Below are 24,654 nucleotides of genomic sequence, written 5' to 3'. Positions count from 1 at the left end.
TATTTCTGTTGGTTCTATGTAACTTGCTTTCTAAAACAGGTCAAGCCCAGGTCATCTTACTTTCTTAAGAAACATAATTGAAAAAGACAAAAGGGAAAATATTTAGGACTGGGGAGGGTGACGGAAATCATACTGTGTTTTGCTACACCTAGAACCTTCTAGAGTTTATTAGGGAGTTTGTTGGTGTTCAGTTAATGCTCTTCTGGGAACATCGTTATCAAACTTACATAAATTTTCACAGGTGGACATGAACATAAAGAAAGCATAATGAACATTATTCTGGTATATTAGATAGAAGAATAAAACTTCTAACATGTATTTCTGATTTCTCCCAAATTCTTGTTTTTTTATTTTTCTTCCAACTTTCATTTTAGATGCTTAGTTTCTGGTTTTATATAGATGCTACCTGAAACAAGAATAGAAGATTAGAAAGAAAATGATTAAATGTATGTGTCATGTATCTAGAGACAGAAATCATTTTTTAATCTCTTAGAAGAAAAAAAATCCAACTTTTGAAGATTTCATTTGTAAAATTGACTTTGTACTTTATAAGCAATGTTTAAATTCATTGGTGATAAATATGCATGTTTGTATAGTACAATCCCATTTTTTACATAATGCTTTAATGGAAATGGCAGTTTTATGAAATGGAAGTGACTAGTAAAATTCTGAATGATGTTCATAAGCCTTTCCATCATTTTTATTGAGGGTTTGTGTATTCTAATTCATTAATACAGGGGAAAAGGAGAACACTAACATGGTTTATCTCCTATAATTACTCAAATTGAATAGAATTTATTTTCAATAAAATTCTTAGAGAAAATTGCCCAAAGTGGGGAGAGGAGGATTGGCCTATTTTTATGAAATGTCTTCATTTTTCCCTGTGGGACTTGGCTGTTTTGCCTGTGATGTTGTTTTGTTGTGTGTAATTACAGCATAGCTGTATCCAGTTTTCACATATAAAAGCTATCAAAGTCCAAGAAATCCCAGTATGTAAAGACCCAGGATTGAATGTTAAGGAGAAATATAGTCTACTGATTTTATTCTGCTTATTGCTGCAAACATTGCTTGTCTTTTAATACTTTAGATTACTTTTTAAACATGTGATTCATGTAATCCATTTAGGTTGCTATATGTAAGATAAACCTAGGGAAATTTCACAAGAAACTTGGTGTTGGCAGTTAAATTTGGTTTATTTTGTAGGGTCTTCTTCCTCCACGCCAGAGGGGAGGAAGGAGAAGAGACATTACCAGCCAGTTAATAAGCTAAGCTTAGTTTCACCACAGTGAGATATCTGTACATTTTGGGGAGTGGGAGACCATTATGCACTCTTAGCCTTCTGATATGAACACATGTCCATGTTCTTGAGGCAGAATCATGTTGAAACTGTTTAACCTTAAGCTTATATCTAGGAAGCTTTTAAGGCCTGGTGGTTGATTTCCTTTTCAAGGATCACATTTATACCTGGAAGCTCATCCCTCGGAGTCACCTTGTCCACTGTGTCTCCTTCCCAACTCAGCTACTCAAGTTGGAGCTCTGCTCCCTGGAGCTGTAATGGGCGAGTGGGTTTATGGATCTGTGGGTGCCCGTGTAGGTTTAAGGTTTGCATGTCTTCCTGCTTTCCTTGGCCCTAGAACACCACAGCTGTTTTTAGCTATCTTTTTTTAGCCTGTGCTTACTGAAGTGATTCCCACCTGAAGCCGGCAGAGAGTTTGTTCAAGATTAGACTTTCTCTGTCATCTGAGTCAGCCCACGGTATTGCAGGGTGGGTCAGGGAGAGTTCCAGAGGCTAGTCTCCCATAATCCCCGGGATACTGTCTCAGCACCAAGTGTCCTGTTTCTCTCTGGAAGCCAAGGATGGAATGCCATCTGCATCCAGCTCTCCTTTGCCCTAGTTGCAGCGCGTCTGCCTGCCCTGCAGTGGAGGGAGCTGAGAGGGTGGTTCATGATGGAGATTGCAGCTAGAGGAACTACCAAGGCTCTAGATAGAACTCCATCTCTAGACCCTTCTAGAAGCAAAGGCTTCTTAGAAAGATCAGCAAGTGGAGAAATTGTATGGGACATTTAATTCTCAGAGGTGCCGCCCACAGAGAAGTGTAACCCCCAAACCACAGCTGGCCAGTGGCAGTCACTTCTTCCATACCAGGACCCATGTGTTTCTGCCAGCCGTGTACCATGCAGAGTAGCACAGCAGTAAGCATAGGCCTATGAGGGAAGAAAGCCGCACAACACCAAATACTCTCTAGCAATGCACACACAAAGATGGGGACCTATGAGACCTGCCAGTGCTGCAGCAGGAGTGCACTTTACCTGGAGAAAGGCTGGGTTCACTGGCAAACTCTGAGTTCTCTGGCCTGGAGGAAAGAGGGGTGAACTGAGGTGGTTGGGGGTGGTGTGTGTTTATTGTGTTTGTGCAGCGAGGCTCAGCTGGGTGCAGTTTTCACCAGGTTTTCTTGCAGATGAAATTAGGCATAAGCAAATGTGAAAATCATTTTATGCTCAAATTGCCCTCCTAATATGCACGTCAATCAATTTGGACAAATTTGTGTTTTCTTGAAGCAGAACCAACTGCGGTTTATTTGATTTTGGAATTGAGTCCCTTTTCTTTTCTTCCTGTCCACTATTATTGATTTCTTAATTTGTATTTAAGTTATGCCCTTATTAGATTGATTTTTCATACTTTGAGCCCCTCTAGAGGAAACCAGGCTAAGGTCTTAATTTTGCTGGAAGGAAACCACAGGTAGTTTCCTTCTTGGGGCCTTTACTTGCTGTCGGACACAGCTCCAGAGATACAGAGGTGGGCAAAGAACGATCCCGATCCCCGGGGTTACAACAGTGTCTCACTGAAAACTTTGCACAGTTCCCATTTAAGTGTCTTTGTTGGGTCTTCTGCATCAGGGCTGTATGAGCCAGTATGCATTTCTTTATGACTGCAGTGGCAGCATACACGCCTCCCTACCACCACCTCCTTCCCTGAAAGGTAAAGGCTGGAGAAAGCCAGTGTGGCTCATCTGTTGGAAAATTTGGAAAAAAAAACTTGGTCTCTAATTCATCTTCCCCCACCTGACTTCTTCTTCTTCTTCTTCTTTTTTTTTTGGTCCAGTCGTGGGGCCTGAACTCTGGGCCTGAGCACTGTCCCTCAGCTCTTCAGCTTAAGGCTAGCACTCTACCACCTGAGCCACCTTCCCAGCCCCCCACCTGACTTCTTAGTACACCCAGTGACCAGTGTCGGCTGTAGATAGGCCGATGAAAAGCAGCTTTCAGAGTAGTGTGAAAAGCCCAGTCTCATGTGTCTTAGCCCTCTCCTGCATTCCTTCCCTTGGCACACTTGTGTGCACATGCGTGCATTGTGGTGTAATTCCCTCTTTTTACCTTCCTCAGCACAGGTGTGTGCATGTGTTGTGTGCACTGTGTGTAAGTGTGGGCCAGGAGAATAGTCTCCCAGACAGCGAGTGCTGGTTACCTCCGGGACACAGGAAAGCTTATTAAGGCCTCTTTATACATATTTCATTGTTTGCTTTGTTTTAAGAAGCATGTTTTACTTTTTTAATTAAAAATCTAATAAAGTAGAAAATGAATAAATAATAGTAATAAAAAATATCCTCAAGGCACAGAGCTTTGTTTCAGTCTTCCTGCAGCTTGGGTAGTTAAAGCTGGATGTGATGTTTGAGGTGAGCTGCTCAGTTGGCTCTGGTGATGAGCCTAGGAAGGTACTTTTTTTTTTTTTTGCCAGGCATGGGGCCTGAACTCTGGCCTGGGCGCTGTCTCTCAGCTCTTCAGCTCAAGGCTAGTAGTGCTCTACCACTTGAGCCACAACACCACTTCCTGCATTTTCTGCTTATGTGGTGCTGAGGAATCGAACCCAGGGCCTCATGCATGCAAGGCAAGCACTCTATCACTGAGCCACCTTCCCAGCCCAGGAAGGTACTTTTGTTTCTGTGTTATAGGCCATTAGCACCCCAAAGTCTTTCTTACCTCTGCTGCTCTCGATAACAACTCTTTGGGATCCAGATTTAGTCCATTTTACCTTGTTTATTGTGGAAGTAAGTACGTAATATATGTTAAGAACTGGCCTTGGGTTCAGGCCATGTAGTTACAGATTCTGTTTTTAGCTGACATGGACGCTTGAACAGGGAGCCCTTCGCCCTGAGCCTGCTTGTCCTCAGAGTTGAGAGGTCTGAGGTGCTGTGGTTGGAAGTTTTCTGGATGCCTCATGGAGCAGACTCCACGGTGATGAGCTGGTGCTGTGAGCCAGAGACTGTGGCTCCTCCCTTCACCCTTCTCTTCCACAGCCCTCTTCCCCAAAACAAGTGAGTCCCGCACACGTTGCTCACTGTCTCTCTCGCCCCCAGGTCCATTCACCGATGTTGTCACCACCAACTTAAAGCTTGGCAACCCAACAGACCGGAATGTGTGTTTTAAAGTGAAGACCACCGCACCGCGTAGGTACTGTGTGCGGCCCAACAGCGGGATCATTGATGCTGGGGCCTCGGTCAATGTCTCTGGTAAGTCTTGAGACCCCAGGCAAGGGCAGGCCCTGAAGGGCCCAGGGCCTGGGGACTTTGGCTTGGGTTTACAGTGTAGGGAGGTGTCAGACTCCCCCCCTCCCACCCCCCATGCCCTCTCCCTCTGCCTCTGGCTGGAAAGCTTGGTGGTCCCATCACCTCTGTCTCCATAATTAATAGGCCTTCGTTTCTGTGTTCTCAGCCTTGGAGCCACAGTATTAGAGCACATTTAAAGTGGTGACTTTAGACTTTACTTCAGAATCAGTTTGGCTGTCACTCCTTTGAAATTAAATCTGCCCTTTGGCAATAAATAAGAAAGGGCTAAACAAACTTAATTTTACTTTGTGGGAGAAAGCTAAATGGAGTTATTTTCTTATTTAAGCTAAACAATTTCTGACATTAAGCTCATGTCATTTCCAATGATGGGCAACTGCACTTTACTGATTGTGAAAATCTAAAGGAGATGAGGGCGGAAGGAACTGGAATACGTTCAAGGGTGCAAGTTCTGTGCTGTCTGATGGGTTTCTCTTCCCTTTAGTCTGAGAGTGCATATATTTTCCAAAGCCCAACTTTTGAAAAAGATGCTGGTATAGGGCCCAAATTGGGAATCGGATTTCAGAGTTGAGGCATGAGCAGTGGGTTAGTATTTCGATGTATTTGAGAAATGGAATAAACTTTTAGCTCATTAGAACTTGTGGAGCCTAGGGTGCCATGGGGAGTGTTTATCCTCTTAATACCAGTGACTCGGGGTCCAGAGGCTTCGGGATCATTAGGAGTGACTCTTCATTTGAAGTGAGTATTTGTCTGGCTTTTTCTGTGATAGATTTTGATCGTGATACATTTGGCTATTCATTTGACACCTAGAAGAAAATGACTCACCTCTGGAAAGATACAAGGTGTTTCATTATCTAATCATTCCTGCAAGCTCTCATTCCCTGCATTTTCTGGTGTCTCTCATGAAGGGGCACCCGTTCCAGTTCCAGAGTAATTCTTAGAAGGCCAGGCCTAGGCCCAGGAGCAGCCAGGAGGGTGGGATTAGCATTGGTGAGACCCTCCTTGTGCTAGATCTGCACAGGTTCTGTTGTGTTATTTCTGCCTGGGAGGGAGGCCCTGCTTCCTCCATTTTTACAAGGAAAGAGATTGGTGTTGGCTTATCACAAAGTTGGCGGGAGACCGAGCGGCAGCCCGTTCTGCCGGCCCTGGCCTGTGCTCTACGAACCCAAGCGCTGAGGAAGGGGGTAGCAGAATGTTGGCACTTACAGATGCGAAGGGTCCAGATGGCTTATGTTTTTCTGTTGAAATCTTTTATTCCTTCTATTTATAACCACCTTTTTTCCTTAGTTTCCCTGTCCATATTAAATTTGAGCAAATTTGAGTTGTTGGTAGGTGAAAACTATCAACTTTCAAAGTCAATGCAGGTGGGGAAAGCAGCATGGTTTTCCAAATAAAATGATCCTAGTAGATAATTGCATAGTGGAGGTGCACTTTCCGGTATTAAGTATAATTGTGTGCGTCCATCTGTCTTGCAGCAGGATTTTTTTCTACTGTTCACTACTAAGGTTTGAACCCAGCACCTGCTACTGGCCAGGCAGGCACTGGACTGAGAGCCGCACCCCTCGACTCTAAAGACGCTTGTTGAGGATTATTGCATTTAATCTTTTGAATTCAGAGATTTATCTTTTTTTTTCTTTTTTCATTCCAAGATATGAATCATGGGAGTGTTTTAAAAGTAATAATACTTCCAAACACTTTTCTTGATTTCATCTTGTCTACTTAATGAAGGCTGAGGTTTAATGATTATGGCCTTCTCTTTGCAGATAGGAAAGTGGGATGCAGAGCGTGGATATGATCACGTGGATAGGATCACATTGAAGTCCAGTGTCTTGGCTCCTGATCCAGTCATTTTCTAGGTTACAGTACTGCCCTCGACTGAGTTAGGGGATGACCACACTTACATATGAGTGTATAATTTATGTGGGAGAAGAAAGCAGTTGAATAGTGAAACATCCTCGTATATACAGGCCTACCCCCTAGACAGGACAAGGTTGTGTTTACTTGGTGTGTAGGGCAGCCTTGGGGCTGGGGAAGGAGCACAGCCCCTGGGGCTGCAGATTTATAAGTTCCTTTTATTAGATATGCATACTTTGGGATAAAACTCACCTACCTTGACCACAGGTCCTCATGACTTGGCGGGGGAGGGGAGAGGAGGAGGGCAGATGCAGTTGAGGTAGATGTAGGCAAGACCTGTGAGTCCACGGTCTGACCTCACTTCATACACAGTGCTCAAAGATCACTAGTCTGGAGATCAGGAACCTGAGCAGGAAGCCAGCTCTACTCTTTAGTCAGTTGGCTGAGCAATGCTGATCTTGTCGCTATGGAGGCTCTGGCCTTTCTGTGGAAAAGTGGGAGGGACCGTATTAACTCCCAGAACTGCTCAGACAGTATTAAGAGTGGACTACACCAGTGGGGCTACATTATTCTTCCTCTGCTCAGGTAAACCTGGCAAGATTCATTCAAGATACATTACCAAATATTTGAATTGCCTTTTAAAAGTAAATCGATCCCATATATTTTAGTAATTGATGAACTTAATTTTAGGAGGAATTCATGTTTTCTTCTTCTTCTTTTTTATTTTTTTTGTGTGGGTTGTGGGGCTTGAACCCTGGGCTTGGGCACTGTCCCTGAGCTCTAAAGCTCAAGGCGAGTGCTCTACCGCTTGAGCCACAGCACCACTTCTGGTTTTCCGGTGATTCATTGGAGATAAGAGTCTCCAATGGTTGTTCCGGTTGTTCTGGTTGTTCCAGTCTGTTGCTTAAGTCCTTCTCTTTGTCTTTGTCTTCTCAGTCTCATTCCTGTACTCACTCCTTCTAGATCCATGTCTGTTTCTGTGAAGGGCAGTAGGCAAAAGGACACTGGTGTGCATGCTCAGTTTGTGTTAGATGTCCCCGAATGCCACAGTTGGGCTCTTGTTCTTGCACACTGTCTACTGGCTCTGGTTGGGCATCCTGCAGGCCCAGCCTCAGCAGCACAGCACCGCTTCTAGGAGGTTGCAGGAGAGATGATTGGATTATCCTGAAATTGCATATGCAAGGAGTATATAATTTAAGTGCTGCCGAAGCGAGCACGAGTATATAATTTTTTTTTTGTTGTTGGTCATGGGGCTTGAACTCTGGGCCTGGGTGCTGTCCTTCAACTCTTCAGCTCAAGGTGAGTGCTCTACCACTTGAACCACTTCCGGTTTTCCAGTGGGTCATTGGAGATAAGAGTCTCACAGACTTTCCCTGCCCAGGCTGGCTTTGAACAGCAATCTGCAGATCTCAGCCTCCTGAGTAACTAGGATGACAGGTGTGAACCACCAGCGCCAGGCTGTAACTTTTTGAGTTAATGAATTGTTTGCAGCAGTGGGGCTCTTCCCTTTTGTTCTAGCTTTATAAAATTAAGTCTATTTTCTGAACTGTATGATGGGAAAATATTTTTAAGGCAGATAATTTCTGAAAATGTCTTTGTGGTAAGCTATTAGTGGTTGTGGATTTTGTTAATACTGCAATTTAATAATGAGGGCGTTTTCCATTAATATTCCAAACCATGTTTGCCAGCGGATGCAGCAGGTGAAGTGGTAAAATTACGGGCTCATCAAAAATACTTACACTTCCTGTAATATGATATTAAGTTTAGTATTTTTATAACCTTCACTGAATTCTAACTTCACTAAGTAGCAAGCACATTTCCATTTGCAGTTCAGTTATACCCATTGGTTGCCTGTGTACCACACAAATTAGAAATGCAAACTAAGGGGGTTATTGGAAAGAATCATTAAAGATCCCAATATTTATGGTACCGATACACTTTGCTAAGTATATCCTGGGTGCTGAAAATGGATTAAAGACAACAAACACAATCTCCCAGTGTCTTAAGTCTGTGTTCTAAATTCTCATTTTGAGTAGTAAGGAGCAGTATTTCTGACACAGCTTTCACTACTCTTTACGGTCACATTTAAAGCATGAAGTTCTTCCAATAAAATCCCTAGGACAGAATTAATATCTGTAATTCTTGGATGGAAACGGGTCAATTGATGTAACTGGGTAGTATTGCAATTGATAATTAATCCTTTTAAGATTTTGCTGACTCAGTTTAATGTTGCTGTTCGGTGACCCTGGACCAGTCAGCCTTGGGCCACAGCTTTCAGGTGACTAGCAGTAGAGTATAAATGCTTGCTGAAAAGAAGCCAGCATTTGTCTATGAAGTGCTGACAATGAAGCTAAATGGGGGGAGCGGGGGCGTTAATTGGGCCGTGGGTATTTGCATGCATGCACATGTGGGGGGGTGTGCATGTGAGTGTATTTATTGGTACTGAGCTTGAGCTCAGAGTCTCCCTCTTGTTCAGTATTTTGAAATTTGTTTTTTTTATTATTATAAAAGTGGTGTACAGAGAGGTTGTAGGTTCATGAGTCAGGTAATGAGTGCATTTCTTTTTGGATAGTGTCACCCCTTCCCTTTCCCTCTCCCAGTTTTTCCTTCCTGTCCCCATACACAAGTTGTATAGTCAGGTTTTTTTTTTTTTTAAATTTTTGATCGTGGCTGGTACTCTACCACTTGAGCCATGTCTGTAATTCTGGCTGTTTTGCTGGTTAATTAAATATAAGAATCTCTTGGGTTTATCTGCCCAGGCTGGTTTCAAATTTCAGTTCTCAGATCTCAGCCTCTTGAAGAGCTAGGATTATAGGTATGGGCCACAGTACCTGTCTAGTTTGGACTTTTTAACAGCAGTGTTCTTCATGTTTGATCTTTGTTTTGGAAGTCTCTGATAAGTGGAACCTTATTATAAATGGTTTCGGTGAACTGGGTTTATTACTCTCTGATAGGAACAACTAACAGTCATACTTAAAAGATGTCTTTAATCTTTTTCATCAGATTAGATTATGGTTAAAAAATTACCAACAAAAATTCCACTTAATTGTGCTTTTAAAGGTTTTCAAAGTTTACTGTAATATTTAGGTTTCTTCAGAAGAGTCCTTTTCATTTTTCATGTTTGTTCCTTATACTTTGAAAAGCTATGATCAAGAGGCGGTCAAGTACAGGCAGTACACCTCACTTAGCTGAGTTGCCTCCACAGGTCCCTGCAGCCTGACCCAGCAGCACTGAGAGCCGAGTGTCAGGGCAGCCCGCAGTGAGGTTCTGTCAGTGGACCTCCCATGCTGTGACTACCTGCCCCAGCCTCCACTCCTGACTGCCAGTCTCATATAGACCTATTCTACTTTCTTGCCTATCACAGAAGGAAGGGACAGGGCAGTTGTGACGGTGCCTGCCCAGTGGTGAACTGGGAACCATATCCCAAGGAGCACATGTGCAGGAGCAGGGCCTGGAGTCCCGGGAAGGAGGCTCTGTTCCGTCTGTTTAAGCTGCTCCAGAGACCTGGCTTAATGATTTACCACAACAGGGCACTGTGGGGAACCTCAGCACAGCACAGCGAACATCAGAAAGAGGCTGGTGGGATTCCATTGTTGAGTTGTAGGGGACAGGAAAGCATATTGAGGAAGGTATTTACCAAAAAGAAGCAGGGGAGACTTACTATTTGGCCTATGCCTTCTGTCACACACCTCATCTTTTGATCCTGGCTTAGGTATTTGTACTGCTCTGCACAAATAAATAAAGTGAGATCAGAGGGTCAAAAAGGCAATTGATGTAGATAAAATTAATTATTTGCTTGCTAGACTACACAAGAAGGTAGACGTGATTTCAACATTTTGAGAATCCTAGAGGTAATGATAAATGTTGTGTGGCTTGCAGTTGTAACTCAGATGTCACGCTTTGAGCTAGGGTTACATCTTCTCACCATAGGCACACTGCTCATCGTCAGCTGATCAAGAGTTCCGCTTGCCATTTATATTTGTGTGATTAGTTTCAAAGGTGGAGAGTAGTGACTTCATTGTGACTGCATCATAAATGCAGTTTGGTGGAAAGTGGTCTTTTGCTGTACAGGCTGTGAGAGAGGAAAGAGCTAGTATGTCAGGAGACAGGCTGAGAAGATGGGCAGCTGTGTTTGGGCCACATGGGAGAGAGAGTAGACAGAAAAGAAGCTAGCTGGGTGATGGAGAGCAGGAGCTCTCCTCTTCCTGGGCGGCACCAGAGGCTTTCCAGAAGAATCTGACTCAGGAGTGCTTGAATGTGGAAAGGGAGGAAGGTGCATGCTTCAAGTCAGTGGGAAAAAGCCAACTAGCTCCTGAGTGTGCGCTCTACAGATAGCCAGTACTGGTCTCCATCTAACTGAAAGCCAAAGGAAGAAGAGCCCAGAGTTCTATCAGCAGTAAAGGAGCTCGCAGTGAAAGAAGCACCCCAGGTCCGAGGTGTGGTACTGACCTAGATCTCCTGGAGTGGGGTCAAGCAGCTTCTGTTTTTATTTTTGACAGTACTGGGGTTTGGATTGGGGCCTTGAGTTCTACTACTAAAGCCACGCCTCCAACTTAAGCAGTTAGTTTTACAGGTTCCATACCTTATGGTCTAGCAGACACGGTACCCTGAGTGAGGATGTGAGTGAGGAGTGAGCAGTCTTCAGCTGTCTCCTGGTAACAGGTTTCCTTTAACATAGTATCAGCAGATAATTCTAAAAGTAGAATCGATGGTTCCTCTAAGAGGGCTTTCTTATCAATGTCTTTGATATTCAAGTGAAATAAATTAAGTTAATGGGAGGCAGTTTTATAGCCTGCCAGGAAAAGAAGTACCTAGTTTCTGTCACAATTTACATGTATGAATCTGGAAGAACAAAGGATTGACAACATTTCTTCTGTCATGTTCTGTAAAGTTTTAGCTGATACAGTGTGGCAAATTTTGACATGAGTTGATGGTGGCTGATATGCACAAAACTTTTCTACTTTGCTTTGGCTTTGGTTTCAAAGTAGGACTTACTTCATAGCTCAGGCTATATCCTCAAATTCACTGGGTGGTGCAAGCTGGCCTGGCCTTTTGTCTCTGCCTGTAGAGTGCTGGGATTATAGGTGTTTGCCATTGATGCTCAGCTGAAATCTAAACTTTCTGGCAAAAGTTGGGCTGTATAGTACAGGAGATAGAACTGAGGTGTGTGAGGTTATCTAGAGTTACCCAGTCTGATAGCCAGGGAGCCCACGAGCAGAGGCCAGACATTGGTGGCAAACAGCTGAAGGGAAGGGCACCTGTCCACCTGCACACAGAGTGTCCCAAAAGTTCACTCTTGACACCTGAGCAGGCCATGGTGATGGTTCTCACCAGCTGTGTGGTGTTGGTGCCTAGGCTGTAAAATGGAGGTAGAGAGCCAAGACGTAGGTGCCCCAGCATTCTGCACGAGCCGTGGCTGTGCCGTTGCTTTGGCTTCGTCGCACAAGTGTCGGCTGGCCTTATCATAGTGTTGTTCCACAATAGTGTGGTCTGTGACCTCCTGACGTGGGGGTTGGTAGATCCCCGGGGTCTATGTACCGTGCTTGGAGAAGTTGTGGTGATGCACATGGACTGGAGCCCTGGCTCCACCGTTGAATGTGCTAGCCATGGGACCCAGCTAGACTGGCCATAACCTTCCAACCTCTGTCCTAACTTCAGGAGGCAGAACGCTTGTTGGAGAATATGCTTTCTTCTGGCAGCTCGTACTCAGCTAGTACCAGGAAAGGTGACTTTTCCTCTTTTCATCTTGGGGTACAGTGAAGGTATGGGTGGGGTAGAAGATGAAAAAGAAGGGCCTCACAGTGGGGTGAACCTAGAACCTTGGTCTCTGGGGGAGCCCTTGGCACTTGGCTGCTCTTCTGTGCGCTGCCCTGGGAGCTGTCTCTGCGTCCTGCCACAGGCTCTGCTTGACATGGCTCCCTGTCTCCTGACCTGAGCCAGCCACTGACACTGCTCGCAGACGTGGGCTCACATCTGTCCTTCCTCTCTGGCGGTGGGGAGGCTCTGTGGGGCATATGGGAATCCCAGAGATGGGTGTCCACGGCAGCGGAACGTTGATGAGTGCCCAGCAGAAGAGAGGCTGGCCAGTGCTGGTGTCAGCAGGGCAGCTGCTAGGCCTGTGGTGGTTGTGGGCGTGATCTGGGTGTGAACTGTCCACCCAGGTGTGAGTGGGCTCTTCCATGGTATAACACAAGTTCGCCTCTCCAGCTTTAGTTTTTTTCATCTGAAAAGTAGGCATGCAAATAATATCACCCCCGCCCCTAACTCACACCATGGTACTACCTCTTAGCGATTAAATGAGACACTAGAATAGCACCCAGGTGGTGGAATGTGGACACACTCAGGGCCATGGTCAGCTTTCTTTGCCTAGGAGGCTCAGTTTCAGGGAACTAAGCTTGACATGCAAGTTAGCCAGAGCCTTGCAAGCATGGTGTGTATTCTGAAGCAACTGTCATTTAATGGAAGGAGGCCTAAAGAGGCCAGACAGGGGGAAGACCCTGCCCATGGTATGTCACATGACCCATCTATCCACAGGTCCTCCGCATACTTAGGGAGAGTGAGTTGGGATTGTTTTGTTTTGTTTTGTTTTGTTTTTGGGTCCGGTTGTGGGGCCTGAACTCTGGGCCTGGGTGCTGTCCCTCAGCTCTTCAGCTCAAGGCTAGCGCTCTACCATTTGAGTCACAGCGCCACTTCCGGCTTTTTTCTTTTTGCTTATGTGGTGCTGAGGAATCGAACCCAGGGCCTCATGCATGCAAGGCAAGCGCTCTACCACTGAGCCACCTTCCCAGCCCTAGTTGGGATGGTTTATAACCTGCTGGTGAGATGTCTCTAGTGTTCTGTTGGCAGAACACTATTTCAAGCATTATCTTGATGAGCTTCATAGGAAATGGGGTGAAGAGAAGCTAAAAGCATTTCTTAAGCGGCTTGGATTATTCCATTTGAGTTTGTGACAAGATGGTTTTTATGTGTTTCCTTGAGCACAGCAGGCCTATGGTGTGTCTCCAGCTTCCCTGTTGTGAGGGGTGGGTGGTAGTGTTTGGTGGGCTGTTGGAGTGCATGACAGGACTAGGAATCAGGAGGCCTCTGAGTTCTAACCCTATTCCCAGTACCTTCTCCTCTTAGACCTCTCCGGCTGCAGGCTGGTGACCTCGCTTACAGAGTGGAGTTGCTGGTCTTGGCTTCTGGCCTCCTCCTCTGGGGTGTGCTTGGGAGAGACAAGAGAATCCCATCAGAGCACAAGCACTTGCATGATGAATGGCTCTGGTTACCAAGTTCTGACTCTCCTAATGAAATATTTTCTTTCTCAGTGATGTTACAGCCTTTCGATTATGATCCCAATGAGAAAAGTAAACACAAGTTTATGGTTCAGTCTATGTTTGCTCCGACTGACACTTCTGATATGGAGGCAGTAGTAAGTACCGAACACTTCTTATTCTTTTTAGCAATAACAGCCCAATTAGGTATAGAATTCTGAGTGCATGCATTTCAAAATGTGTCAGAGTTGTTTACAGAGGAAGTATTTCTGAAGAGGTTTGTACTTTGACTACCTGTTTATACTAAAACTCAGTAATTTGAACATTTACATGGCTTTCTAGAATGTGTTTCTTGCCTGATTTTATAAACTCAGTTTGCTTCAGCAGTGCTGTGTTCTGGTGAATTGACTGGAGAGGTAGGGAACGTGTCTCTTCCCTCCCGACACAGGGCGTTCCTACCTTACTTCCAGAACATAAAGGGGTACGGGGTGCTCACTGTGGCTTTCTGCTTCCTTGGAAGGGGAGCTTGGTTCTGGTAAGCATGGTTCTTTGGTGGGTTTGTGTGTCCGTGTGTCCATCTCTCTTTGTGTATGTTACTAGTTTCCAATTTAGGGCCTGTGCATGCTAGATAATCTGAGCTACATTCCTGGCTTGATTCTTTGCTTTTTAACCCTAAATTCCCTTCATTTCCCCCTTACCCCTTTGCATAAATACATGTTTAGCTTGTTTCTGGTTTTGGTAAAACTAAGATGATTTTAGTTTTTATAAGTTAAATTATTATTTGTGTTTTTACAAAAAGAGAGATTATAATAGAAGGTTCCCCAAAGCAGCGGGGAGGGGGGTGTACATGTGTGAGTGAATCCGCAAGCCTTCTGGTGTGGTGTGACCCAAGCCTGCAGACAAGCCTTGCTGGCCGTGGTGTGGGTTCTCTCAGACCTCCCGCTCACCAGCCCAGAGAACCAGATCCCCAAAGGGGGTCTTTGTGTCAGTAGCTGACACTACACCGTTGTTTTCCCAGGGGCAGTGTCATGCAGAACTCATCCTGCTCCTGTCACCCCCAGCCTATGGTTGTAGCCTTGAAAAGGACAGTGGCCATCTCCACCGCTTCACTTAGGGGCAGAAAAAGAAGGGTTAGTCAGGTGCTTCTAAGTTTGCAAGGGATCAGTGCTAGAAAACTGTTTGCTTCAGAATGACTATTTCATTTCCTGGAACATGTCGTGTCAGCTCATGTTGATTGGTGTGATCAAGGAAGCTACCTACAGAATGTACAGTGTTCCAGAGTGTGTTCTGCCCGGCACCCTGCTCAGCACAGCAGGACAAGGGAGAGGCCATCTCTGTTGTGAGGTTAAGTTCTGCCTTCTGATAATGTTGCAGCCATGAGCATGTTCCAGAGTCCTGTGTGATGGAATAACAGTTCGGCTCACACTGTGTGCTCAGTGTAAACACCTGGCCCAGTACCGGATGCCTGTTCTTCCAACTGTTAGAGGCCAGACAGTGCCTGGACCACAGAGGGTCATTTTACTTCTTAGTAGGATGGTTTCCATAACAGTGAGCTAAGTGCTATACAAATAGACGCTGAAGAAAATGGAGGAAATACACAAGTGAGCAAAAGTAACTGGTGCTTCTTCTGCCTGGCAGGCCTGACTTCCCAGGCACTTTGTGCTTCCCTTTGTTTTACATGTTTATTTCTTATTTCTACCAACAAAGTATTAAATGTAGAGCAGTGACCACTCATCTCTACTTAGACTTGCATTTGTGAACATTTTGTCCCTCCCCTCACCTTGCCCCCCCCCCCCCAAGCTCTTTCTTGGTGGTGGTGGGGCTTGAACTCTGGGCCTGGGTGCTGTCCTTCAGCTCAAGGATAGTGCTCTACCACTTGAGCCACAGCACCAATTCTGGTTTTCTGGTGGTTTATTGGAGATAAGAGTCTGATGGACTTCCTGCCTGGGCTGGTTTTGAACCGTGATCCTTAGATCTCAGCCTCCTGAATAGCTAGAATTACAAGTGTGAGCCTCCAGCATCTGGCCATATACTCTTTCTTTAACAAAATTTTTTTTTTTTTTTTTTTGTGCTGAACCAGACACCTCCATCAGGCTGGGTGATGCTCTGCAAAGCAAGGGCAATCTTGTGGTACTGTCTTGCACAACCAAGAAAATGAGCCATAATTCAGCATTATTACTTAATACTGAAACAAACCCATGCCCAGAGTTTCTGAATATTTCAAAATTGCCCTTCAAAATTGTTCTCATTCTAGTTGAGGTCCTCCCCCAGCCTTCCTACACCTCTTGTTTTTCACAGGCCAAGTCACGTGTGCATTTAGGCTCTGCACAGGCGAGGTCACATGTGCATTTAGGTTCTGCACAGGCGAGGTCACGTGTGCATTTAGGTTCTGCACAGGCGAGGTCACGTGTGCATTTAGGTTCTTCACAGGAGAGGTCACATGTGCATTTAGGTTCTGCACAGGCGAGGTCAGTGTGCATTTAGGTTCTACACAGGCGAGGTCACATGTGCATTTAGGTTCTTCACAGGCGAGGTCACGTGTGCATTTAGGTTCTGCACAGGCGAGGTCACATGTGCATTTAGGTTCTGCACAGACGAGGTTAGTGTGCATTTAGGCTCTGCACAGGTGAGGTCAGTGTGCATTTAGGTTCTGCACAGGCGAGGTTAGTGTGCATTTAGGCTCTGCACAGGCGAGGTCACGTGTGCATTTAGGTTCTGCACAGGCCAGGTCACGTGTGCATTTAGGTTCTGCACAGGCGAGGTCAGTGTGCATTTAGGCTCTGCACAGGCGAGGTCAGTGTGTATTTAGGCTCTGCACAGGCGAGGTCATGTGTGCATTTAGGTTCTGCACAGGCGAGGTCACGTGTGCATTTAGATTCTGAACAGGCGAGGTCACGTGTGCATTTAGGCTCTGCACAGGCCACATGTGCATTTAGGTTCTGCACAGGCTAGGTCACGTGTGCATTTAGGCTCTGCACTGGCCACGTGTGCATTTAGGTTCTGCACAGGCGAGGTCACGTGTGCATTTAGGTTCTTCACAGGAGAGGTCACGTGTGCATTTAGGTTCTGCACAGACGAGGTCATGTGTGCATTTAGGTTCTTCACAGGAGAGGTCATTTGTGCATTTAGGCTCTGCACAGGCGAGGTCACGTGTGCATTTAGGTTCTTCACAGGCGAGGTCACGTGTATATTTAGGTTCTGCACAGACGAGGTCACATGTGCATTTAGGTTCTTCACAGGCGAGGTCATTTATGCATTTAAGCTCTGCACAGACGAGGTCACGTGTGCATTTAGGCTCTGCACAGACGAGGTCACATGTGCATTTAGGTTCTTCACAGGTGAGGTCACGTGTGCATTTAGGTTCTTCACAGGCGAGGTCACGTGTGCATTTAGGTTCTGCACAGGCGAGGTCACGTGTGCATTTAGGTTCTTCACAGGTGAGGTCACGTGTGTATTTAGGCTCTGCACAGACGAGGTCACATGTGCATTTAGGTTCTTCACAGGCGAGGTCACATGTGCATTTAGGTTTTGAACAGGCGAGGTCACGTGTGCATTTAGGTTCTGCACAGGCGAGGTCACGTGTGTATTTAGGCTCTGCACAGACGAGGTCACATGTGCATTTAGGTTCTGCACAGACGAGGTCACATGTGCATTTAGGTTCTGCACAGGCGAGGTCACGTGTGTATTTAGGCTCTGCACAGACGAGGTCACATGTACATTTAGGTTCTTCACTGGCGAGGTCACGTGTGTATTTAGGCTCTGCACAGACGAGGTCACATGTGCATTTAGGTTCTGCACAGACGAGGTCACGTGTGTATTTAGGCTCTGCACAGACGAGGTCACATGTGCATTTAGGTTCTGCATGGGCAAGGTCATGTGTACACTGCATCAGGAATATTGCATGTGGATTTATTTCATTGGTGCTATTTGGTCACTTAGCTGAGAAGGTGAGTGCCAACTCTCCTGGATAGCGAAGTGTGTCTTCCCTGGAGTAATAGGGCAGATATTGGGGTACTCTCCAAGCCATCATGGCTGTCCTGCTCATCACCAGCCTTTCCAGGTTGCTTTAATACTGTTGGTGACTTTGCCTGGTCTTCCTATAGCACACACCCATGGGGCATGTGGGTAGAAGAGCAGACTTCAGTATTGTTTATAGTTTCTTCACTTAATATTCCGCAGCTTCCCCTCACGTAATTGCATGCTCTCAAGCAGTATTGAGTGGCAGCCTGCTATTACTCCATTGCCTGAGTCTGCCATACTGTGTGTGGCAGTCCGCTGGTGTCAGACACAGATTGTTTCTTGCTCTTGGTACCTCCTTGTTCCAGCTGCTTCCTGCGTGGCTGGGAGGGAAAAGGGGGAAATGGCTTTCTTTCTGTATTATAACCGTGCTGTTCTGTCATTCTTGAACAGGACTCCTGCCCCATCCCAGAACACAAGCTTAGCAAAGAGCTGCTCTCTTCAGCAGGCTGAGGGCAGGAAGCTTGGGACAGGGTGGAGCTCAGACAGCCACCGTGGTGGAGAGCAGCCTTGGTAGCTTGTGCTCCCTTGGTAGCTAGTGGTTGGGTGTTAAAGCTGCTCCCAAATGGTAGACTGTGCGGTGAGCATGTGTCCGCTTTCGTAAAGAGAGAGAGCGTCACCTCTGCTTACACAGACATAATGGGGATGACCCTCCTGTTGAACATGCCTCTCAGGCCAAGGCCACCATAGACCAGCAACAGGAAGAGCTGGGCAGAGCGCTAGAGCAGGCAGCAAGGCATCAGAACCTGAAAAGGTAATAAATATTCAGGAAAGCTATTGTATTTAATCTTGTCATGTTCAAAATATTGAAATCCCAGCAGACTTGAGTTCTTTATTTGATATACATCAAGGCTTTCTCATTAAGAGTATTTTTCTGAAATTGTCAGTTATAGGAGGGGAATTATTCTTCCAGCAGCTTTATAATATCCTGATTATTAAATTTAAATTGTTTTAGTGGAAGGAGGCAAAACCGGAAGACCTTATGGATTCAAAACTTAGATGTGTGTTTGAATTGCCAGCAGAAAATGATAAACCAGTAAGTATGTTTATAGTTAACAGTAATTGAATGTTGCAAGCTGATACTTATTTGCATACCATCTCCTGCAAAACCAAGATTTAAGTTGGCAAATTATTTTCCTCCTAATGTATGAAAAAAAAAAAGCTGAAGTCAACAAATAAATGGGCCTTTATGAAACCAGCCTTTGAAAGTCTTACAGAAAGACAGCTAATGGAAACAGTTTCCCCTTGAGAAGCATGGCCTCTGGCCTGTGCAAGCCTCCTCCCGGGTCCGTCGAGGCCCAGGCTGCTGTCACGCAGCAGTGACCTTGGGGAAAGCTTGCCCTTTGTCTTGGTGCTGGTGCAGGTAAGCATGTGCACTCTCGCCCTTCCCTCAGCGCCATCTTTCTTTACTCTCTTGTCTCTACAGGACCCTTTCCATCCCACTCCCCATTCATTCATTCCCTTCCTAGTACTAGAGTATAAAACTCATGGCTTTGCGATGCTAGGCAGGTGTCCTACCACCTGAACCATGCCCTCAGCCTCCTAGGCTGCTGCTCCTCTGTATAATTGACATTTGGGCTGGATTGTTCTTTCCACTGGGGCTGTCCTGTGTGTACTTCATGGTATTGTGCAGTGCCCCTGGCCTCTGCCCACTAGATACCACCTAAAGTGCCTCCAGGCATGGCTTCATGTGTGGGGGGCAGGTCTGGGGAAGTCCCTGTACCCTGCTTTGTCCCCCATTGAGAAGCATTTATCTCCTGTGCTGTCTGGTGGGGGTAAGGAGTGTGGGGGGGGAGCACAGCCCTGCTTTCTTGCTTGCTCTTGGTCCTCTGTCACCAGTGGGAGTGGAGACTGGATCCTTGAGCATAGTCAGAAATTTAAATTGTATTAAAAGTACACGAGTGTAAAACCCCTATGAATATGAAATGGGAGTGAGTACTCTGAAGGCTTATTTTCACATGAGCCAACATGATCTCTGGGAACGCCACTGGCTTGTGTCAACACGGTGGTTTCTTCTGTAACCAACCACTGTCATTTCCTGTTCTTTGAGTGGAAGAGCTGCTTCTGTCTTGGCATTGCAGTCTCCGCTCTCTGAAGGGCTGAGTGTAGCCTGGGTCCAGGCCTTCCAGGGCTCCCTTCGGTGGGGAGTGAAGGGTAGAGCTACCTGCCTCCTCTGCATTTTGCTACCAGAGCCCTCGGACCACCACTCCAGCCCCTGCGCATGCCAGTGCTCTTGGCTCCCCTGGCAGGGCTTCCCATTGGTGTCTACAGAATGTCGTGGCGCAGTCCTGCAGGGAGATGGGTGGGTCTCCGCAGACTGAACATGCTACCCTCATCCTAGCTTCCACATCACGCATCCCACCCAAGCCAGCCAGTTCTGGGATGCTTAAGTCTCAGGGGTGACAGTAATCTGTGGCTAATCATTTCTGGGCTTGAACCATTACAGTATGCTAATTCTGATGGCAGGAATTTGATGGCATCCTACACACAACACTCTTTCTTTTGAAGTATTAGCCTCAGCCCAACTTCGTTGTCTGCCCTTGTTCATAACTTCTAGAACCTAGTTGCTTTCGATTATCAAGGTGCTAGATAAAGTGATCCATTCTTAAATGTCACATTTTCCATTGTGGATGAAATGCTACCACATGTGGTGTGTGCCAAAATCTACTTTGTTTTGCATTTAAAAAATCCTTTCTTGCATGGTGTGACACTTGAACTTTCATTTATTTCTGAACAGCATGATATAGAAATAAATAAAATTATATCCACAAGTGCATCAAAGACAGAAGCACCATCAGTGTCTAAGTCTCTGACTTCATCTCTGGATGACACGGAGGTCAGGAAGGTGATGGAGGAGTGTAAGCGGCTGCAGGGCGAGGTTCAGAGGCTGCGAGAGGAGAACCAGCACTTCAAGGTGCGTGCTTGCCCCGCCCTGCCCCGCCCCACCCCACCCCACCCCACCCCAGGGCGGGGGGGGGGGTCCTGGCTGGGAAGCAGGGAGGGGAGGGGTGAACCTCTGCAGTGCTTGGGCAGGATTTGTTGGTTTTTTTTTAGGGCTTGGGATTTGCTCATTTTTCTTCCTAGGAAGAAGTTTGCGGTTCTCATTGGCTCTCCAAAGGATATTGTACCCCAACATTGAGAACCATTGTTCTAGAAATTGTTCAACTATTTAAACTCTTGTCCACTGCCAAAAATGAATACCATTCCCACCTCTGTTCACTTAATTGAAAAACATCATTGGTTATTTTGTGTGGGCCTTTTCAAACCTTGCTGCTGCTCATTTCCTGAGTAGAAGAAACCTCTTGAAGTGGCTAAAAAATAGAAATGGGCTCTTCAGGGGCTGGGAAGGTGGCTCAGTGGTAGAGCGCTTGCCTTGCATGCATGAGGCCCTGGGTTCAGTTCCTCAGCACCACATAAGCAAAAAGAAAAAAGCCGGAAGTAACGCTGTGGCTCAAGAGGTAGAGCGCTAGCCTTGAGCTGAAGAGCTGAGGGACAGCGCCCAGGCCCAGAGTTCAGGCCTCATGACCGGACCCCCCCAAAAAAAAAAGAAATGGGCTCCTCAGACATGGGCAGGCATCAGACTTTACAGCCAGTAGGCCCAGAGAGGCCTCATGTGACAGGAAAGGCTGTTGGGTAATGGGGAGGCACTTGTTTTGCTTTGAGGCCAGTGGAGACCCATGGAACGAGGCTAGGAGCTAGCTTTTGGACTGCTCTAGCTGCAGCAGTTCTCAGGCCTTTGTGTCCTGTGTATGCTGAACGCCTCTGTGGCCCCTTTCCACCGTGTAGAATGATCGCTCCTTTCAGACAGAAATGAGGAGAGTATTGGTGGCATTGGTTGGGGCCACCTAAGCACATGGTAGTCTTTCTTTCCTGACATGCCAGTACCCATAGCCCTTTCCCTTGTGGTTGCCTCCCCTTGTCTTCATTCTACCTGGAGGACTGGGGAATATGCCCCTCCCCCTCCCCTGCTCTTCCTGGTCTTCATCGGACTCCTTTAGTACCTTCTTTTACTACAGAGTAAATTATGAAGCTGACACGTTACTTTTTGGCTAAAAATCTAAGATATGCCTAAAGCATCTTTTTGAATGTATTTCTCTTCAGATAAGAGTGTTTTATGCCACTTAAAGTGATGAATAGGTAGAAATAGCTCATACATAGACCCAATAAAATAAACACTGCGTTTCCTTATGCCCATCTTGGGGGAGTTAGTCCCATGTTGCCAGTCATTCATCACCAAGCTGTGGTATCAGCCGTGCCCAGGAGCAGAATTCCCTTACCCCATCACCAAATCTATCTTGGCATTAGAACATACTTTATCCTGCAAAATACTAATTCTTGTTTTGTGTTGATTTGTTTTTATTGGGCCTATAAGTGTACTGAGATTCTGCTGGGAGCCCAGCACTGGGCCCAGACCGGAGCCGTCCCCACCCTGAGGAGCTCCCTATTGCTGGGGTCCTGGGACAAGGCGGTGACACAAAGGATTGCACCCTGTGGGCCCATTGTCCATGGTTTCTGGGTGCTGGTTTCCCAGTGGGTGTGAAAAGAATGTGGGGGACAGGGAGCATTGCTGGTTAGGGAATGAGCTGGGAAGGAGCATATGGAGTTGTCGGTATGAGGGTTGTGGAAAAGAGGAGTCTGGGCAGAGAGAAGGCCCTGGTGCTGGCCCTGTGCAGGAGTGTGGGCCTTGGCTGCGTGACATGGGCAGTGCCTTTGCAAAGTGACCTGCAGGTGCCCCGGGGCATGGCAGCAGTGAGGGTGAAGGAAGAGTTTTCCGGGTAGTTGGTGACAGATGATCACATAGCTCTGTATGTATCAGAAAGGGTATTGGAGCTTTAGTGAGAAATCCGTGCCTTAGGAAGAAAACACTGGTGATGGGTGTGTGCAGGTCTGCCATATTTAATGCTCCAAGTATCCCTTGATCCTGCTGTCTACCTGGGACTCAGCAGGGACCTGCTGAGGCCAGACAGAGCGCCGCATGTGAGCCGCTGCCCCCACTGTGCGCTTCCTTGCGATTTGTACACTCACGTCTTGGGACGTGCCTGTGATAAGAAAACTTGGTGCTTGGGTGACTTGAGAGCCAGTTCACTAGACACAGAAGAGCAGAGGGTCCAGGCTGAGCAGGAAGAGAAGAGCGGCCACGGAAGTGAGTAGAGCCACGGATGCGCAGGGAACCGAGGAGGTCTCTGCCAGTGGTGTGGTCCAGGTGCCTTCCCACATGGGTAGATTGCGGGCAGCGTTTCCCAGTGGCCTCAGCCTGGCCCTTCCCCACTGCAGACTGTGTGCTGATGAGTCCTCTTTGAAATGTGCCTTTGCTCCGTAGGAAGAAGATGGGCTGCGGATGAGGAAGACCGCGCAGAGCAACAGCCCCATCTCGGCGCTGGCTGCTACCGGGAAGGAGGAAGGCCTCAGCACCCGGCTGCTGGCTCTGGTTGTTTTGTTCTTTATCGTTGGTGTCATTATAGGGAAGATTGCCTTGTAGAGGAAGAAAATGGGATGAATGGAGCCACCATATCATGGGATTTAAATTTATCATAACCATGTGTAAAAAGAAGTCAATGTATGATGACATCTCACAGGTCTTGCCTTTAAATTACCCCTCCCCATGCACACACACAAATGCACACACAAATATAACATAAGTTAACAATCTTTTAGAAGGTTAAAATGTATAGTAAGTGATTGGGGGAAAGCAGTGCGCTCTGTTAATGCCGAGTGCCGACAGTACAGAATAGAACTTGTTTGGAACGCGGGTGGGCCTGGGTTCATGTCGCTGGATCACCTCTCTTAAAGCAGGACACTCTTCCTCGCTGTTGGTGCTGGCCTGTGGGCGCAGGACACTGACTGAGGAGGCTCGGTGACCCCCGCCCGCCCACTCCTGCCCAGGCTGCGGTCCTGTGTCTGCACATCCGTCCGTGGGACCCACGCAGAGCAGCAGTCGCCACAAAGTACGGCGCTGCGGCAGCGGCTGGCATCCCAGCTGCCACGAGAGGCGTGTGGCGACTGACGCAACACTTGAGAGGAAAGGCAGTGCTTCGTTCTGTGAAAGGGACCAAGCTCACTTCCTGTTGGTTCATGTAGCGAAACCGAGCTGGTATCTGGGATGTGCAAGCATATTTAACTTATTTAACGTGTCTCATCTCATGTGTTCTTACTGTCACAGAGAACAGTTAGGTACAGAACGGCAGCCGGCAGGCAGGGCTGCCCGTGCTGCTGGGCGCCGAGGTTCCTGGCTGGGCGTTCTCCATCAGTCAGCAACAGCTCCTGTGAGGGGAGAGTCTTGGTGGTGACGCTCCACTCCGAGTCACCCACTTTTAAACAGAGAAGAGCGGCTGTGCTTCTAGATTGTCCTTCCACCGCTCTCAGCCACCACTCTGACTTCCAGTGCAGGCCTGACTCTGTCCTGACCGCCTGGGTCCCTGGCCGAGGACCCTGGCAGGCGGGCTGGCTGGCAGAGGTGAGGGAGGGGCTCCTAGCTGATCCATCTACTGCTAATGGAAGTCTGACTGTGAATTAATTTTACGCCATAAAAGACCAATCCAATTCTGTTTGACTATGTAGCATCTTAAAAGAAAAAAATTAAAATAAAGCCCCAAAATTAAGAGTTCTTTTGTCATTTTGTCACATTTGCTGTGTGTGGGGAATTATTATTATTTTATCATCATTAGTATGCCGTTGGAAGGCTGATTTTAAAATGAGCTCTGTCAGTGAGAAATATGAGTTTAATGATACGACTGTGCGCACACGGGGGTGTGTGTGGCTAAGATTAGGGGGCGCGCCAGCTGTTGGTCTGCTGCCCTGCCTTCCCGCCGCCCCGGCCCCCAGCAAGTCGGGGAGCGGCCCCAGGCGGAGGGGGGGTCCCTGGGCAGTGAAGAGCACGAGCCCTTCAAGAGGAAGCCTTTTTCTCCCTTTAATTCTTTCTAGGTAGTAGTTGTGCACAGGAGTTAGCATGGAACAAATGGGCTTATAAACAC

General features: G+C 46.8%; 1 protein-coding gene across 1 annotated transcript; it reads left to right on the top strand.

Moving 5' to 3' along the window:
- The first annotated feature begins 2,904 nt into the window (after positions 1 to 2,904).
- On the top strand, positions 2,905 to 24,301 carry Vapb (VAMP (vesicle-associated membrane protein)-associated protein B and C). The gene is made up of 6 exons (XM_013024288.1): positions 2,905 to 2,980; positions 4,293 to 4,505; positions 13,721 to 13,824; positions 18,639 to 18,719; positions 20,421 to 20,597; positions 23,004 to 24,301. Exons 1-6 carry the CDS (start codon positions 2,905 to 2,907, stop codon positions 23,160 to 23,162), a joined length of 810 nt encoding a protein of 269 aa, XP_012879742.1. The 3' UTR covers positions 23,163 to 24,301.
- The last annotated feature ends 353 nt before the right edge of the window (positions 24,302 to 24,654 follow it).

This window comes from Dipodomys ordii, unplaced genomic scaffold, assembly GCF_000151885.1.
Source record: "Dipodomys ordii isolate 6190 unplaced genomic scaffold, Dord_2.0 Scaffold75, whole genome shotgun sequence".
Classification (NCBI taxonomy): Eukaryota; Metazoa; Chordata; class Mammalia; order Rodentia; family Heteromyidae; genus Dipodomys; species Dipodomys ordii.
The sequence above is the reverse complement of the archived record's forward strand: the minus strand, read 5'-3'. Positions and strand labels throughout refer to the sequence as shown.

Bases quoted from the DNA above. Each gene is read 5' to 3' on its own strand.
- Vapb (XM_013024288.1), top strand. From the start codon at position 2,905: ATGAGCCAGTATGCATTTCTTTATGACTGCAGTGGCAGCATACACGCC. The intron at 13,825-18,638 runs GTAAGTACCGAA...AAATTGTTTTAG, and splicing joins CTTCTGATATGGAGGCAGTA to TGGAAGGAGGCAAAACCGGA. The intron at 18,720-20,420 runs GTAAGTATGTTT...ATTTCTGAACAG, and splicing joins CAGCAGAAAATGATAAACCA to CATGATATAGAAATAAATAA.